This window comes from Malania oleifera, chromosome 3, assembly GCF_029873635.1.
Source record: "Malania oleifera isolate guangnan ecotype guangnan chromosome 3, ASM2987363v1, whole genome shotgun sequence".
NCBI classification, from domain to species: domain Eukaryota; kingdom Viridiplantae; phylum Streptophyta; class Magnoliopsida; order Santalales; family Ximeniaceae; genus Malania; species Malania oleifera.
In genome coordinates this window covers 40,792,770-40,807,681 of record NC_080419.1, presented here as the reverse complement: position 1 = coordinate 40,807,681, position 14,912 = coordinate 40,792,770, and the positions used below count along the sequence as shown (strand labels likewise).

Here is a 14,912-nt window from a genome sequence, read left to right as displayed (position 1 = left end):
ATCTAAATTCTAATCAATATTATCACCCAAAGTAACTGGCATAAGGATAACCTAGTCCGCGATTCAAGTATCAATTTTATATCACCCAAACAGAACCTTATCCTCACTCATCCTTGAAGAACGGAAACCCTAGAAACACAAAGAATCCCCAATCTATCGAATGGTGTCCCCCGCCAGATTCAAAGAAACCCAATGTCATTCTCAGTTGCTTCCCACTTTAATAGATTATCGCAGAAATCAAACCAAGGATTACCGATCTGTTATTTAGGTTTTTTTCCCCCTTTTGGATAAGAGAGCTATAAGATTATGATCTGCTACATAGGCTTACAAGAAGACAGATTCAAAGTAACAAAGCGTATCTGAATGGCAACACATGAGAAGAGCGCAGCAGAAGCAGTTCGATTATTAAAAGAAGAAAGATCAGTTGATGTCGGAGTCATCGAAGTCGTCCTCGAAAGAATTGAAGAAGTCGGACTCGGCAAGCTTGTTGTCGGCCGGCAAGACGCCCTCCCCGAACATTTCCAGTGAGTCGACGTCGTCGACGTCCATCGCTACCGACGATCCTTGCTCTTCCAGGTCGGCGAAGTAGTCCGCCATTAAACCTTTCATTCCTCTCTCTCTCTCTCGCTCTGTCTCTCTCTCTCTCTCTCTCTCTCTAATGTTTTGAACTGACACAATATGTGGTCTCCACGACGGAAGATTTATATCTAGAGTTTTTTACCAAAATATTAAAAGAAAAAATCAAAAAACACTTATACACTAATGAAATTGAAAAAATTTACGCAAATGTACCTAACCGACTTTCCAAAAGTCGTTTTGGGCTTTAAAAAAAAATCAACCGCAATTCTTGACTGTGAAAATAAAAAAAAATTAAAAATTAAGAATCGACTTTCTAAAAGTCGGTTTGGGCTTTAAAATTTAAAGAAAAAAAAAAGTCAACTGCAATTCTTAATTGTCAAAATAAAAAAAATAAAAAAAAAATAAAAATTAAGAACCGACTTTTCAAAAGTCACCCCCCAAAAACCAAATCCCAACCCCCCACTCAAAATCAAATAATAAAATATATATTATTTTTAATTTAAATAATAAAAATATATTATTTTTCAAATTTTAAGATTTAAATAAAAATTTGTGAATAACAAAAATATTTTTAAGTGTCATTTAATATAAAAAATATTTTCTACTTTTATTTATTTTTTAAATGAATTAAAAAAAGTAAATTAATTTTTTAAATTTCAAAATATGATATAAAAATGAATACAATAACAAAAAATTAAAATAATTTACTTTTAAGAATAATAAGACAAAAAAGACATCTTACTTCCTAATTACATAAAAAAAATTATTTAAACAAACTAACTTCCATTTTTTTCCCAAAATAGAAAATCTGTCTCTAATTTTAATTAATCTTTCCTTTTCCAGTTATTCTACTTTTCTTTTGAATCAAATAGGACTAATGTACAACAATGAAATCTATCATCTCTTCTACCAGTACAACCTGAAGGGAGCTGTGTGGTGCAACATCGTTTGAGTTCATTCCATCTCCAAGAACCTTCTCAATTGGGTCGCCCTTGACCCAACCATCTACCCGTCCAAGCTCTTTGACATAAATGGATGCTGGTCCGGATCTGCCACCATCCTCCAGGGCAACAAACCCGTCCCCCACGTTCTGCCCTTCCCTCCCTCCCTCCCCCCAAATCAAATCCCCCCCCCCCCCCAAGTTTTGCCCCTGCCTCCCCCCTTGAAAGTGGGAATCATAAATTTTTTTTTAATTTAAATAATAATAAAATATATATTATTTTTTAAAATTTTTATACTTCAATAAAAATTTATAAAAAAAAAATAATTTTAAGTGTCATTTAATACAAAAATATTTTTTTACATTTTATTTATTTTTCAAATGAATTAAAAAAAGTAAGTTAATTTTTTAATTTCAAAAAATTCTATAAAAATGAATACAATAACTGAAATAATTTACTTTTGAGAATATTAAGACAAAAAATGAGATTTTACTTACATATTATTTTATGTATATTTTATATAGGAAAATTTTAAAATTTAATATTTCTTACCTAACTGACTTTTCAAAAATCGGTTTAGATTAAAAAAAACAAAAAACAAAAAACAAAAAACTTACACAAAAATTTAGGTACAAAAAACAATTAGAATGAAATAATGGAATGGAAGAAAAATATATTGAAATAAAAAAATTATAACACGTGCTTCATGTGTTCTCCCATCACTGATGTGTCCAACTCGTGCCGCCTGCACACCGCAACTGGGTAAAAATCCGGGTATTCGCACATTTCGATTTTTCGGAGTAGAGTGGAGTGGGTGCTTCGTCTTGACCAAATTCACGAAATCTCCGCTTTGGTACAAGTAGGTCATTCCCCGGTGCTTCCTTTAGCTACCGACGACCATTCTCCAGTGCTCGTCTCACCTGATTCAGCCCGTGGTTGGGTCACGGAAAGCGCTCGTGTTCATGTTCAGGGTGGGAACCACGAGGGGGTTGTCGTCGGGTTTGATCCATTCACGAAGATACGAGTCGGATAGGTTAGTGGGTACGACGTAGTTCTGGACCTACCTGTTCTAGGAGTCGAGTCTGGTGTAGAAGATGACGAGTTTGTTGCTCGGGAGGATGGTGGCAGATCTGAACTAGCACCCATTTATGTCGAAGGGCTTGAACGGGTAGATGGTCGGGTCAAGGGCGACCCAATTGATGAGATCCTTGGAGATGGAGTGAACCCAAACGATGCTGCACCACACAACTCCCTTTGGGCTGTACTGGTAGAAGAGATGATAGATTCCATTGTAGTACATTGGTCCTATTTGGTTCGAAAGAAAAGTAGAATAGTGGGGAAATGAAAGATTAATTAAAATTAGAGACACATTTTCTATTTTGGGAAAAAAATGGAAGTTAGTTTTTTTAAATAAATTTTTTTATGTAATTAGGAAGTAAGATGTCTTTTTTGTCTTATTATTCTTAAAAGTAAATTATTTCAATTTTTTTGTTATTGTATTCATTTTTATATCATATTTTGAAATTAAAAAGTTAATTTACTTTTTTTAATTCATTTGAAAAATAAATAAAAAGTAGAAAATATTTTTTATATTAAATGACACTTAAAAATATTTTTTTATTTACAAATTTTTATTTAAATCTTAAAATTTGAAAAATAATATATTTTTTATTATTATTTAAATTAAAAATAATATATATTTTATTATTTGATTTTGGATGGGGGGTTGGGATTTGGTTTTTGGGGGATGACTTTTGAAAAGTCGGTTCTCAATTTTGTTTATTTTTATTTTGGCAGTCAAGAATTGCGGCTAACCTTTTTTTTTTTTTATAAAATTTTAAAGCCCAAACCGACTTTTGGAAAGTCGGTTCTCAATTTTTAACTTTTTTTTTTTATTTTGACAGTCAAGAATTGCGGTTGGCTTTTTTTTTTTTTTTTTTTTAAAGCCCAAACCGACTTTTGGAAAGTCGGTTGGGTACATTTGTGTAAATTTTCCCAATTTCCTTCATATTTGTGTTTTTTATTTTTTTTTCTTTTAATATTTTAGTAAAAAACTCTTTATATCTATTTACTTTTTTTTTTGGTAAAAAAATACTAGTTTAGTAAAAAAAAATAACGATTACTTGAAATTTTTTTAAAAAAATTTAGAAACCTTTTATAGGAATTTTAAGAATTTAGATTTGATAAAAATATACTAATTTTTCTTGTATTTTATAAAAAGATAAAAGTTTTGAGAAATATAAGTATTGTAAAAATAAAATGTCAAATGACTTCTATAAGGATTCTAAAATCTCAAAAGAGATACATAGAATTTTTGAAATCTTAAAAGAAGGTAAGTGTCATTTTACTAAACCTCAAGGGAGGTTTGTATCTTTTGTCCTTAATTTTTTTTATAATTAATTAAAAATTTTGGAACAAAAGACAATTATTTTCTCTAATATTTAGTAAAGAGACACTAACCTTTCTTGAGATTTCAAAAATTTCAATAACTTCTTCTAAAATTTTTAAAAATCCATAAATCTCTTTTTATTTTGTCGAAGAGACACATACCTCATTTTACAAAAGGACGAACCTTTTGAAGGGTGTAAGCATCCTAAAAATCAAATATTAAGGGATGACTCTTTTTAGGATTTTTGAGATTCATGTGATTTTTGAAACTTTAGAAGAAGAGTATATATATAATAATAATTCATTTTAATGTCTCGAGGCCATTCCAATTCCTCAAAGATCTAGTCAATAAAGGAATATTTTTATTTTTTTAGATGAAAAAGACCATTCGTCTAAAAAAGAAGGAATCCTTCTTTTAACTATAATCAAAGGGGAAATAAAGATTCAAACCCTAATAGAAGAATATTTGGAGTGGAAATATGAAATTAAGCATCATTATATCCATTTTTCCACTGCATCACTCTTGATATCGTCTTGAGCTTGCCTATCACTCTAAGGAGATCGTTGTCGAAGTCTCCAATCAAGTAAATCAAATCAAGCTCGAGGCCCTCCTCCGTGCTAAAAGCTCAAATCCATTGGCAACCAGATCCACATCGGCTAAGGCTTGTTGTTGCCAAAAAATCGAATGACTTTCGTAGATCGACCTTTAACCGCGGCCACCTGAAAGGAATCGAATAAAAATGGCTTGGAGGATCTGAGGTGTGCTTCGGGGGATCACTCCGATGCCTAAGTTAGGAACTGTGGGAGGTTTAGATTGTAACAGTAAGAGAAAAGTGGATGAGAATGAGATGTTTACCCCCTCTCTGAGTATCCTTTTATAGTGGTGGAGGCATGTCCTCCTTTAATTTCATATTAATGGGTGTATTATTATATTAATGGGAGGTTATGATACTTTAAGGGTATTTACACGGGTGTGTTAATGGTAGTTTTATAACCATATCCTTACATGAATATGCCTATTGATTTTGGGTATATTAACTACGCAAGGATGTTAATGATGGTTTTATAACCGTAGCCTCTCAAGAATGTGCCTATTGATTTTGGGTATATTAGTTGCCCCCTCCCCCTTTACTCTCAAATTTTTGAACAAAGTTTTTTTTTTATTCAAGAGTGGTTTGAGGTCCCCCATCCAAGCCGATTTTTGGGAGCTTCCAACATAATTCAAGCTTATTGTTGAGCACCCTAGTTCAATCTAGGTCGGTTGCAGAGCTTCTCGACTCATTTCGAGCTGATTAAAGAGCTTGTTGGCTCAATCCGAGCTAGTAATTGGGTGATTTGGCTCAATTCGAGCCGGTTACAGTGCTATTTGACTTAAGCCGAGTTGGTTACTTTACTTTCTGGCTCAATTTGAGCCAATGCAATTCCTTTTTGGCTTAATTTGAGCCGATGCAATTCCTCTTCGGCTAAAGCGGAGCTTTACTCTTCAACTTAATCCAAGCTGGTTGCCTCCCTCTTCAACTCAATCTGAGTCGATTACTCTTCTGTTTAATCCAAGTCGGTGTAATTCCTCTTCGAATCAATCTGATGAGTAAAAATTAATAAAAATTAAATATTAATTATGTGTAAAATTGAAATTTTATTCATTAAATTGTTAAACATTTTACTTTGTTTTCTTTATGATTAAATATGAAAAAAAAATACTATATGATGTAAATAAAATTGTAGGGTGTGGCTTAAAAAATTGTCTATGTGAAATAAGCTTGCTAAAAAAAAAAAAATGCAAACATGTACTTTACTTGTGTAACACAAATTATTTGTACACAGTCTATCCCACGCTCGAATAAAAGAGTAGGGTTGTGTCAGGTAGCTGACAATCAACGTAAAACTTTGTCTAATCTTATTATTGTGAATTCTTACCAAATTTACCTAGATCAAGGGAAAAGATCGGGTCAGTATAAAAGAGAGAAGGTAAATAAGTTAGAACAAGAAACTAAGATAAGATTAGCAACTTGGAATATAGAGATTCTTACGGGAAAAAGTATGGAAATAGTGGAAATAATTTTTAGGAGGAAAATTAACTTAAACTACCTTCAAAAGACGAAATGGGTAGGAGAGAAAGTTAGAGAAATTGAAGAATTAGGATTTAAACTTTAGTACACTGGTAAAGAGAAACATAAAAAGGAGGTGGATATTATTGTAAACAGAGACCTAAAAGATGATGTAGTAGATGTTAAAAAAATTGGGGATAAGATCATTAAAATCAAGATAGTTTTAGGTCTAGCGATAGTGAAAGTTATTAGTGTGTATGCTTTCTAAATAGGCTTAACAAAAAATCTGAAAAGTTAAGGGAAGATATGGATAGTATTTTCCAAGGGATAGCAATATCTAAACAAACATTTATAGGAGCCGATTTTAATGGTCACATTGGCAAGGATAATATAGGATATGAAAAGATATATGAAGGCCATTGATATGGAGATAAAAATGAGGCTAGTGAAACAATCTTAGATTTTGTCATGTCTTACAATTTGGTTATATTGAATATTCGCTTTATAAAAAGAGAAGAACACTTAATAACTTTCAAGAGTGGGTACAATAAAAGTCAAATAGATTTCTTCTTAACTAAGAATGAGGAGCATCTATCTTATAAGAATTGTAAAGTTATTCTAGGTGAAAGTTTGGCTACACAAAATAGAGTCATAGTATTAGATATATATAAAAAAAAAAAAAATGGAAGAGAAAGAATAGCTTAAATCAACACAAGATGACTAGATCGTAGAATTTGAAGGGAGATAAGATAGTAAAATTCGAAGATAAAACTAACAAAGTGTGATTAGATAGTAGGGGATAAGATTGATGCAAATAATGCTTGGAATAAAATGATAAATTCTATCGTAAGGATAACGAAAGAAGGTTTAGGTGAGTCCAAAGGAAGATACTTGGATGGTAAAAGAAAGTTAGTGGTGGGATCAAGAAGTCACAAAAGTTGTTAAGACCAAAAAAAAAAGTGAGTATAAAATATTGAAAAAATGTAGAAATATAGAAAATTTTGAAAAATATAAAGAAGCGAGAAAAAAATGCAAAAAAGACTTTCAATGAAGCTAAATATAGAGTTTATCATGCTTTATATACTAAACTAAATACAAAAGAAAGAGAAAAGACATTTATAGACTTGCTAGAACTAGAGAAAGAAAATGCAAATATTAAGGTGGTGTAAAATATATAAAAGGGCAAGAATGATAATGCCTTAATTAGAGAAGAAGACATGAAAGAAATGTGGTGAAGATACTTTGATAAGTTGTTTAATGAAAACCAAAATGAATTATTGAACTTGGAAGTAATAAATGAAGAGAAAATTAAAAATATGAGATTTATTCGTTAAACTAGAGTCCTTGAAGTTAAGATGACATTAAAAAGGAAGAAAATTGAGAAATATATAGGACTAGAAAAAAAAAAATACCAATTGAAGTTTAGAAATGTTTAGGGGATAAAGGAATATTTGGTTAACTAATCTATTCAACAATATTATAAAAACCATGAAAATGATAGAAGAATGAAGGAACAGTATGTTGGTGCCTTTGTATTTTATACCAAGGCAATATTCAAAATTGCAATAATTATATCGTGGAATTAAGATTATGAGTCATGATGAAATTATGGAAAAAAGGTAATTGAACATGTAATAAGATTAGAAATGAAAGTTTTACAAAATCAATTTGATTTTATACTTGAGAGATCAACAATAGAAGTTATTTATTATTTAAGAAGTTTAATGGAAAAGTTTAGGAAAAAGAAGAAGGGCTTGCATAAGGTTTTTATTGACCTAGAGAAAGCTTATGATAGAGTATCTGGGGAAGTGTTTTGGTAAACATTAGAAAAGAATGGATTTTGTAGTAGATATACGAAAATCATTAGGGATATGTATAATAGAGTAGTGACTCGCGTTAAGGACTATAAAAGGAGTTCTTATCTCTTTACTTTAATAATTGATGAAATTACAAGGAATATCCAAAATGAGATCTCTTAGTATATGTTGTTTGCATATGATTATCATGCTGATTGATGATAGTAGGAATAAAGTAGAGTCTAAGTTAGAACTTTGGAGAGTCACATCAGAGTTTAAAGGGTTTAGGATAAGTAGGAATAAGAAAAAATATATGAAATGTTTTTGGTAATGTAAGGAGTAGTAATAAAGAGAGGATTAAATTGGATAATCAAGAGATAAATAACATTGATAGATTTAGATATCTTAGATCTATTATGCAAGGTGAAGGGGAAATTGATGAAGATGTGGTACATAAAATTAAGACAAGATGGATAAAATGGAGGAGTGCGTTGGGTCTATTGTGTAATCATAGAATGCCCTTAAAATTAAAAAGGAAAGTTTTATTAGATCACTATAAGGCCAACTATGCTTTTATAGTTTAGAATGTTAGGCAACTAAGAAACAATATGTACAAAAAATGAAAGTTACTACGAAGCGTGCGTTAAGGTGGATAAGTGGTTTAACATTAAAAAATAAAGAAATAAATATATACACAATAATTTAGGCATAACACTAGTCGAAAATAAGATAAGGTGGAGACGACTTATAGGTTTGGACATTTGAAACACAGACCTAATAGAACGCCTATGAGGAGAAGTAGGTTACTTATGATTTTTAGCTTCAAAAGGAATGTGAGTAGGTCTAAAATAATTTGGAATGATGCAGTAAGGAAAGATTTAGTAGCCCTTAATATAATAAAGAAAATTGCTCTAGATTTGGTAAATTAATAGAAAAAGATTTATATAACCGATCCCACTTAATTAAACTTAAAGGCTGTTATTGTTGTGTTGTGAATATGGAAAACTAATTTATATATATTTCATAATTTCTATATGTTAAAAAAGGTTAAAAAAATTGTGAAAATTCTTAAACCTAAAAACAAAAAGATATTTTTCCCAATCTCACACATACATTTCTTTTATCTCTGTTATATTTTATGATTTTATATTTTAAAAGTGGTAAATTGTGGACAGTCGGCCGTGTAGAGAAGAAGGTTTAAAGCCAAATGGGAGAGGAAGATAAAGGGGAAGCGTGGCAAATGGAATCACGCTCTCTGAATGGAGATCGCTCGTCTCCTCTCCTCCCCACTCTCATCTTCCTCTTCTGCTATTTCTCCTCAATCTCAACCACTGTTACCGTCTCCCAAATATTCTTTCTTTCCTCCCATCTCCGTGAACGTTTCTCCATCTCCTCATCTTCTTCGCCGCTTTCATGCCAAATCTCGTCGGTGGGATTCGAATGCCGAGACTGTCCGAAGGCGGAGTTTCACTTTTAATTTCGGAGACAGTGATGCCGGCGAAGACGACGCCGACGATGACGACGGGGTCCGGTCGGGTATGGATAAAGGGTCTTCTGGGTTTTGGGAGGAAGTTCTCAACGAGTTCTGGATACTTAAGGTAATTTAATCTTAATTTTTAATTTAATTTATTTCATGGTCGGAAGCGGAGCAACCAACCATTGTTTGGTGGCTGAGAAAATTGAGGAACATAAAATAAACGAAACGAAAACTCTGAATATTCTGCTTTGTGTTGGCGTTTTCCCAAACATTTGGGAATTCAGATGCCTTCAGTTTGGTATTCCCCTGCCGTTATGCTTTGTCAGTTAGCTATTACTACTTCTATTTTTATGCTCTCAACTTTTAATGAGAAGCTCTGGGTTGTTGTTATGAATTGCTGGCGACATTATTACAAAAATTCTGTATTACTGTGATTTTAGAATGACCATTTCTATTCTGTATTACCTTCCTAAAGTTCTGTATTATTTGGGTTTAACTCGCTTATATGAATTTACCATTGATAAAGGAGGCTTTAATTTGATAATGTTATGTGTTAACTTTTTAAAACAACAATTTAATGAATTGTGTTTGAAAATAATATGATTAAGAAAATTGAAATGAGCAAAAATCTCTTTCTAACATTGCCAATCACCACCCTTCCTGATGTTTTTAAAAACCTTTTTACCTCCCTAAAGCTCTGTATTATTTGTGCTTACCTCCCTTATTTGCTTTGATCAATTAATAAAGGAGACTCTAACTTGACAATGTTATGGGTTAACTTTTTAAAACAGTAAATTTAACGAATTTTGTTTGGAAAATATAAATGAGAAAATTTTAATTAAAGAATGTTCACTTATAATTTACTTATATTTTGATTAATTTGCTTTAAAAAATATTTTGTATTATAAAATAAAAAATATATATGCTAAAGCAAACAGAGAAAAGAAGCTTCACTAGTTAATACACACACATATAATACAAGTAGTAACAGAAATTTTTAAAAATACTAATTTTAAATTTCAAGCTAAGATAAGTATTCTTTAAAAAATCAAGGCTTGTCATGGATAAAATTTAAATAGCAATCGTCATGATCATACCTTGATTACTATTAGAATGATTTAATATAGAATTAAGTACTTTAAAATGGCAGCCCTACCTTTACATGTTCAAAATTAATCAATGTTGTGAGTCATTAATGTATAAATTTGAGCATTAGTTGAATTGTTCCGCTGTTATAGTCGATGATGAAGCAAAAACCTTTTTGAGTCAAGGGTAGAATTATGTGGAAGAAATAGAAAAATACGAGGACGATAAATTTACGAAATAATACTCCGATTGTAGTAAGAAAAATAACTTTCTTATTTGGTTCAGTGTTTTTTGCTTTGGTAACTTTCTTTGCAGTAGTATACAAGCCTCACTTTATAGTATCACCGTATGGTGTAAAGCATGTTTTGGTGTAAAGTGAGGGTTAAGCAAATTAACAAATATTAGTAAAAATATTAGTAGATTATTTAAGCAAAGTAAGCAATATTTAATACTTCTACTGTTTTATGATAAAAAATATGGGCTAGTGATACTTCTTTTTATTTATTTTTCTTGACATATTTTTATTTTATTTTATTTTATATGTAAACATTCTTAATTGAGTTCTTCAAAATGTTATGAGTAGATTATAGGAGAATATTCTTTCACTACTATTTGCTTATTTCCATTATATATGCTAGTGGTAGGACACATGCAATGTGTGTGAAATTTATTTTACTTATTGTTATAGAACTAATTAATTTAGTTCTATTTTATCTATATTTATAACTTAGTTAAATTCATTTTCCATGTCTCTAATATTGACTCGCTACCATAATGTGAATTATTATACTAAGTTGTTGGACAAAGCATGGTCTACTAAGTTTTTTTTTATTGAAATTTAAAATTTATTGGATCATTCCAAAATATTGGAAAATTGACGTAAAAAAAAATTATAACTGGATTGGTTATTAGTTAGCGGTAACATATTTATGAATTAGTTCAAATTAGTTATGGGTTGCCTAATATATTTCAATATTACATTATCTTTACTATTCAATCAATGTATTTGTACGAGTATATTAGGAAAATGGAAATTTGCTAACCCAATGTTTGGCATGTCGGAATGGAAGGAATTGCGGTTCGTATCACAAAAATTATATGGCGAATTTGTGAAATTACAAAGAACAATTCCATGTCATTTTGCCCCATTTTTGTGTACAAAACAAATTACAAAAGTAGGCCAATCTCCTTTTTATATGTAATATACATGTGAGAACATGCATGGGGATAAAGTTGTCATTTTAGAAGTTTATCTTATAGCTTCATTAAGTCAAAGCTTCTTTATTGATGCTCAATACATTTAAGGGAGGTTCTCAAATACTTAAAAGGGGTTAAGTGCCCGTATTAGAAACTTTAGAGGAGGTTTTGCAGTTTACCATAAATAGTTTTTACCATTTATTATTACACTCTACTTATACAATGATTCTCATTCTACTCTGCTCATCTTGAGTTTTTAAAAATTAAGAGGCTGCACTTAACGCACCTCTCATAATGACAATATGAAATTCAATATAATTTTGTATTGTCCAAACCACGCAAATCCAAATTTAAGGCCCAAATAAGAACTTTCAAACACATAGTAAATGTTGAAGAATAAAATTTACAAAGATGTTGATGTGCTAACTTCTTACAAAGAACATCCCCTATGCAATAGAATATCTATTAGATAAATGTGAGCTTAGTGAATACTAGGGGTGTTCATGGCATGGTTACCCGAACTAAAGTGTTTTTGTGAACCGAAACCGATTCGAACCCTTTGGTTAGCTGATGGTTTGGTTAATCGACAATTCAGCTTGGTTATTCGATCTGAACTGATTTTTAAATCATTATAATTTTTTTAAAGAAAAATTAAATATTTTACGTGGTGTGTGCATTTACACTTTATTTATATAAATTAATCACCCAAAAAATATTTAGTGCATAGTATTTTGTAACTTTAAGATATATTATATAAATTATTATATAGTAATGTATAATATAAATAAAATATATTATAAATAAATACATATATCAGTCCTGTTCGAGTAACCGTCGATTCATAAACATAAAAACCGAAACCAAACCTAAAACTGGAAAACTGTAAAAAGCATGACAGAAACCGAACCGAACAAATCAATTAACCGAATTTTTTGTTTGGTTTGGATTGATATTTAGATCGGATCAAATCATTTTTCAAATATTTTTGAACAGCCCTAATGAATACTATTTTATTTTTCCTTGTTTTGTGGAGTGGGATTCATTTTCTTCTGAACATGAATAATTGTAAGACGTGCTGTTTTCAGTGCAGGTGTTTAGGTCCTATGGATGGCTGCTGCCAGTCATCATCATCACACTGCTGTTGACAACGGGCCCAAAAGCTTTCCTCATGGCACTAGCAGTTCCCCTTGGGCAGTCAGCAATTTGTTTGGTGTTTAAGAAACTGTGGGGAATGGCCAAAAGCAGGCTGATGCCCAAAGACACCACCAAGAAGAAGCCTTCTTCTGCCACAGCTGCCAGCAGCAATGCTGCAAGTAATTTCAAAACTCAAGAAGGTGAAGGAAGGGGACGGGAGCAGAGCAGAAAGAGAAAAATGGGATATGAGTCATGGGTTGACAGAACCAATGGTTCCGTCAATAGGGATGATCGAAGTGCACCCAATTTTGGTGGATGGGAAGAGTTGGATGAACCGAGAGAGTTTGGTAACCGCATGGAATCCTGGGAGGTAGGTGGCGGAAGGAGGACACGAGGTGTTTCACAAAGGAAATCAGTGAAGAAAGGAAGTAAGGTTAGCATGGGAGGGAGAAAAGTTGAGACACCCTTGCTTCTAAGATTGTTGATAGCTGTCTTCCCATTTCTAGGCTCATGGTCTAGGATGCTTTAGGAGTCAATTCGTTGAGAGCATGAATCAAGTTTGCAAGTGCTCCGCTTGATTATTTCACTTATGTTCCAAGTTTTGAGTGTATGAATCAACTTGATTGTGCTCGGAACTTATTGAATTTTAATTCAATTATCTGCTGTGATACTGCATTTAATTTTGAAAATCAAGCTGCTGTAAGTATCATCTTCAGAAGAACAAATGGGAAAGTTTTTGCTATGAAAGGAATAAAATTTCTACTGTCAACAGCCTACAACAGCTATTACGAAGAGGGGAGATGATTAGCAAAGTGCTGGTCCTATCTGTTGCAAAAGAGGTGATTGATAGCATCAACAACAGAAAATGCTCTTCCTAGGAGACTACAATAATGGAGGACTTCTTGGCATTAAAAGATCAGTTTCAAGCTTCTTGTTTTTGTTTTATTGAAAGAGGTTGTAACTTGCTTGCCCATTATGTAGTGTCACGTGCATTGGCTGCTCCTAGCCCTAGGAATTTTGTTAGAATACCCCATTTTCTTCTTTTGGTTTAGGATAATTTTAATCTTACCTTTGGGTAGGATTTTGTTTATGGTTGCTTAATGAATTCTTATTTTTCACACACACAAAAAGACATGATAGAAATGGAAAAAATATTCACCAGGGTGGCCCACCTGCTCTTCCATTGAATGGTGCAAAGGTTTGAACAGCCTAAGTTTCTTCTGGCCTTCTTGGAGCCAGTTACCCACCTCTTCTGTGATGATGAGGCAAATCTGGGTTACAATGGGGTTTTAATCCCTTATGTGTTTGAAGAAATTTACGAGCTGCGGACAGGATGAGATTGAACATCAAGTATTCTCAGGTAATTAAACGTCGGTTTGGTTCGAGGAAGATTGTTTTTGAAGGAGATGCTCAAGCTGTGTGACAAAAGCTTCATCACGGCTGGTATCCAGTCTTTTGCCAAGGCTAGATTGTTCTATGGTGAATTGAGGGGGAAAATTTCTTGCTTATTCTCAACATTGCGGGTGAGCATTAAGTAATGATGGGACTCAAGGAAGTCTATTCTTAGATTTTTTTTTTTTTAAATTTTTAAATATATATATATTTTAAATTTTCTTGAGTTATTCTCCTAGAGAGAGAGAGAGAGAGAGAGAGACTTTGCTGTGATGCATTTAATGTCCTAATCTTTTAACACATAGTTGGTTCCAATCTAATCAAAGGAGGGTTGCATTAGGTAGCTAACAATTAATGTAAAATTTGTCAGATTATTATGATATGAATCTTTACTGAATATTTGTTTAGGTTTCTCCTACAAGCAGGGTCAGCTCTTCACAATGTGGGGTCCTAAGCGAATGATTTAATTAGAGACTCTTAATATTTTCTTTTTCTTTATTCGTTTTTCATATCCAGATTTATATTTTCTTGTTGACATAATTAAATTTCAAAATTAACACTAACTATAAGTTGATAAATTATGTAAATAAATAAAAATAAATTTAATAAATTCATAGAAATAATAGATTGAAAAAATATAACTTAATTATTATTATTATTGCAAATCGATCGGCGAACGAGGTTTTAGAGATATCAGATTCTTGTCAGATACAATGCTCTAGTATCAAAACTTTCAAAATCTAAGAAAAAGTAGAAAAAAAAATTCAAAATGAAAATAATAAAAAAATAATGCACAAACATTAAAATCAAAATTATGAAAATTACAGAAAATTAGAGGCTCGAAAATGATGAATATAAGAGCAGGAGCAAAAAT

The 14,912-nt window shown here is 31.7% G+C and overlaps 2 protein-coding genes across 2 annotated transcripts; one reads left to right on the top strand and one right to left on the bottom strand.

Annotated features, from left to right (window-relative positions):
* Window positions 1–233: 233 nt before the first annotated feature.
* Window positions 234–695, bottom strand: LOC131151072 (small acidic protein 1). The gene has a single exon (XM_058102250.1). The coding sequence runs from the start codon at window positions 607–609 to the stop codon at window positions 421–423; it is 189 nt and encodes a 62-aa protein (XP_057958233.1). The 5' UTR covers window positions 610–695; the 3' UTR covers window positions 234–420.
* Window positions 696–8,935: 8,240 nt separating this feature from the next.
* LOC131152293 (uncharacterized) lies at window positions 8,936–13,829 on the top strand. Its single transcript, XM_058104109.1, has 2 exons — window positions 8,936–9,350; window positions 12,603–13,829. The coding sequence occupies exons 1-2, from the start codon at window positions 9,012–9,014 to the stop codon at window positions 13,173–13,175; spliced, it is 912 nt and encodes a 303-aa protein (XP_057960092.1). The 5' UTR covers window positions 8,936–9,011; the 3' UTR covers window positions 13,176–13,829.
* Window positions 13,830–14,912: the final 1,083 nt, after the last annotated feature.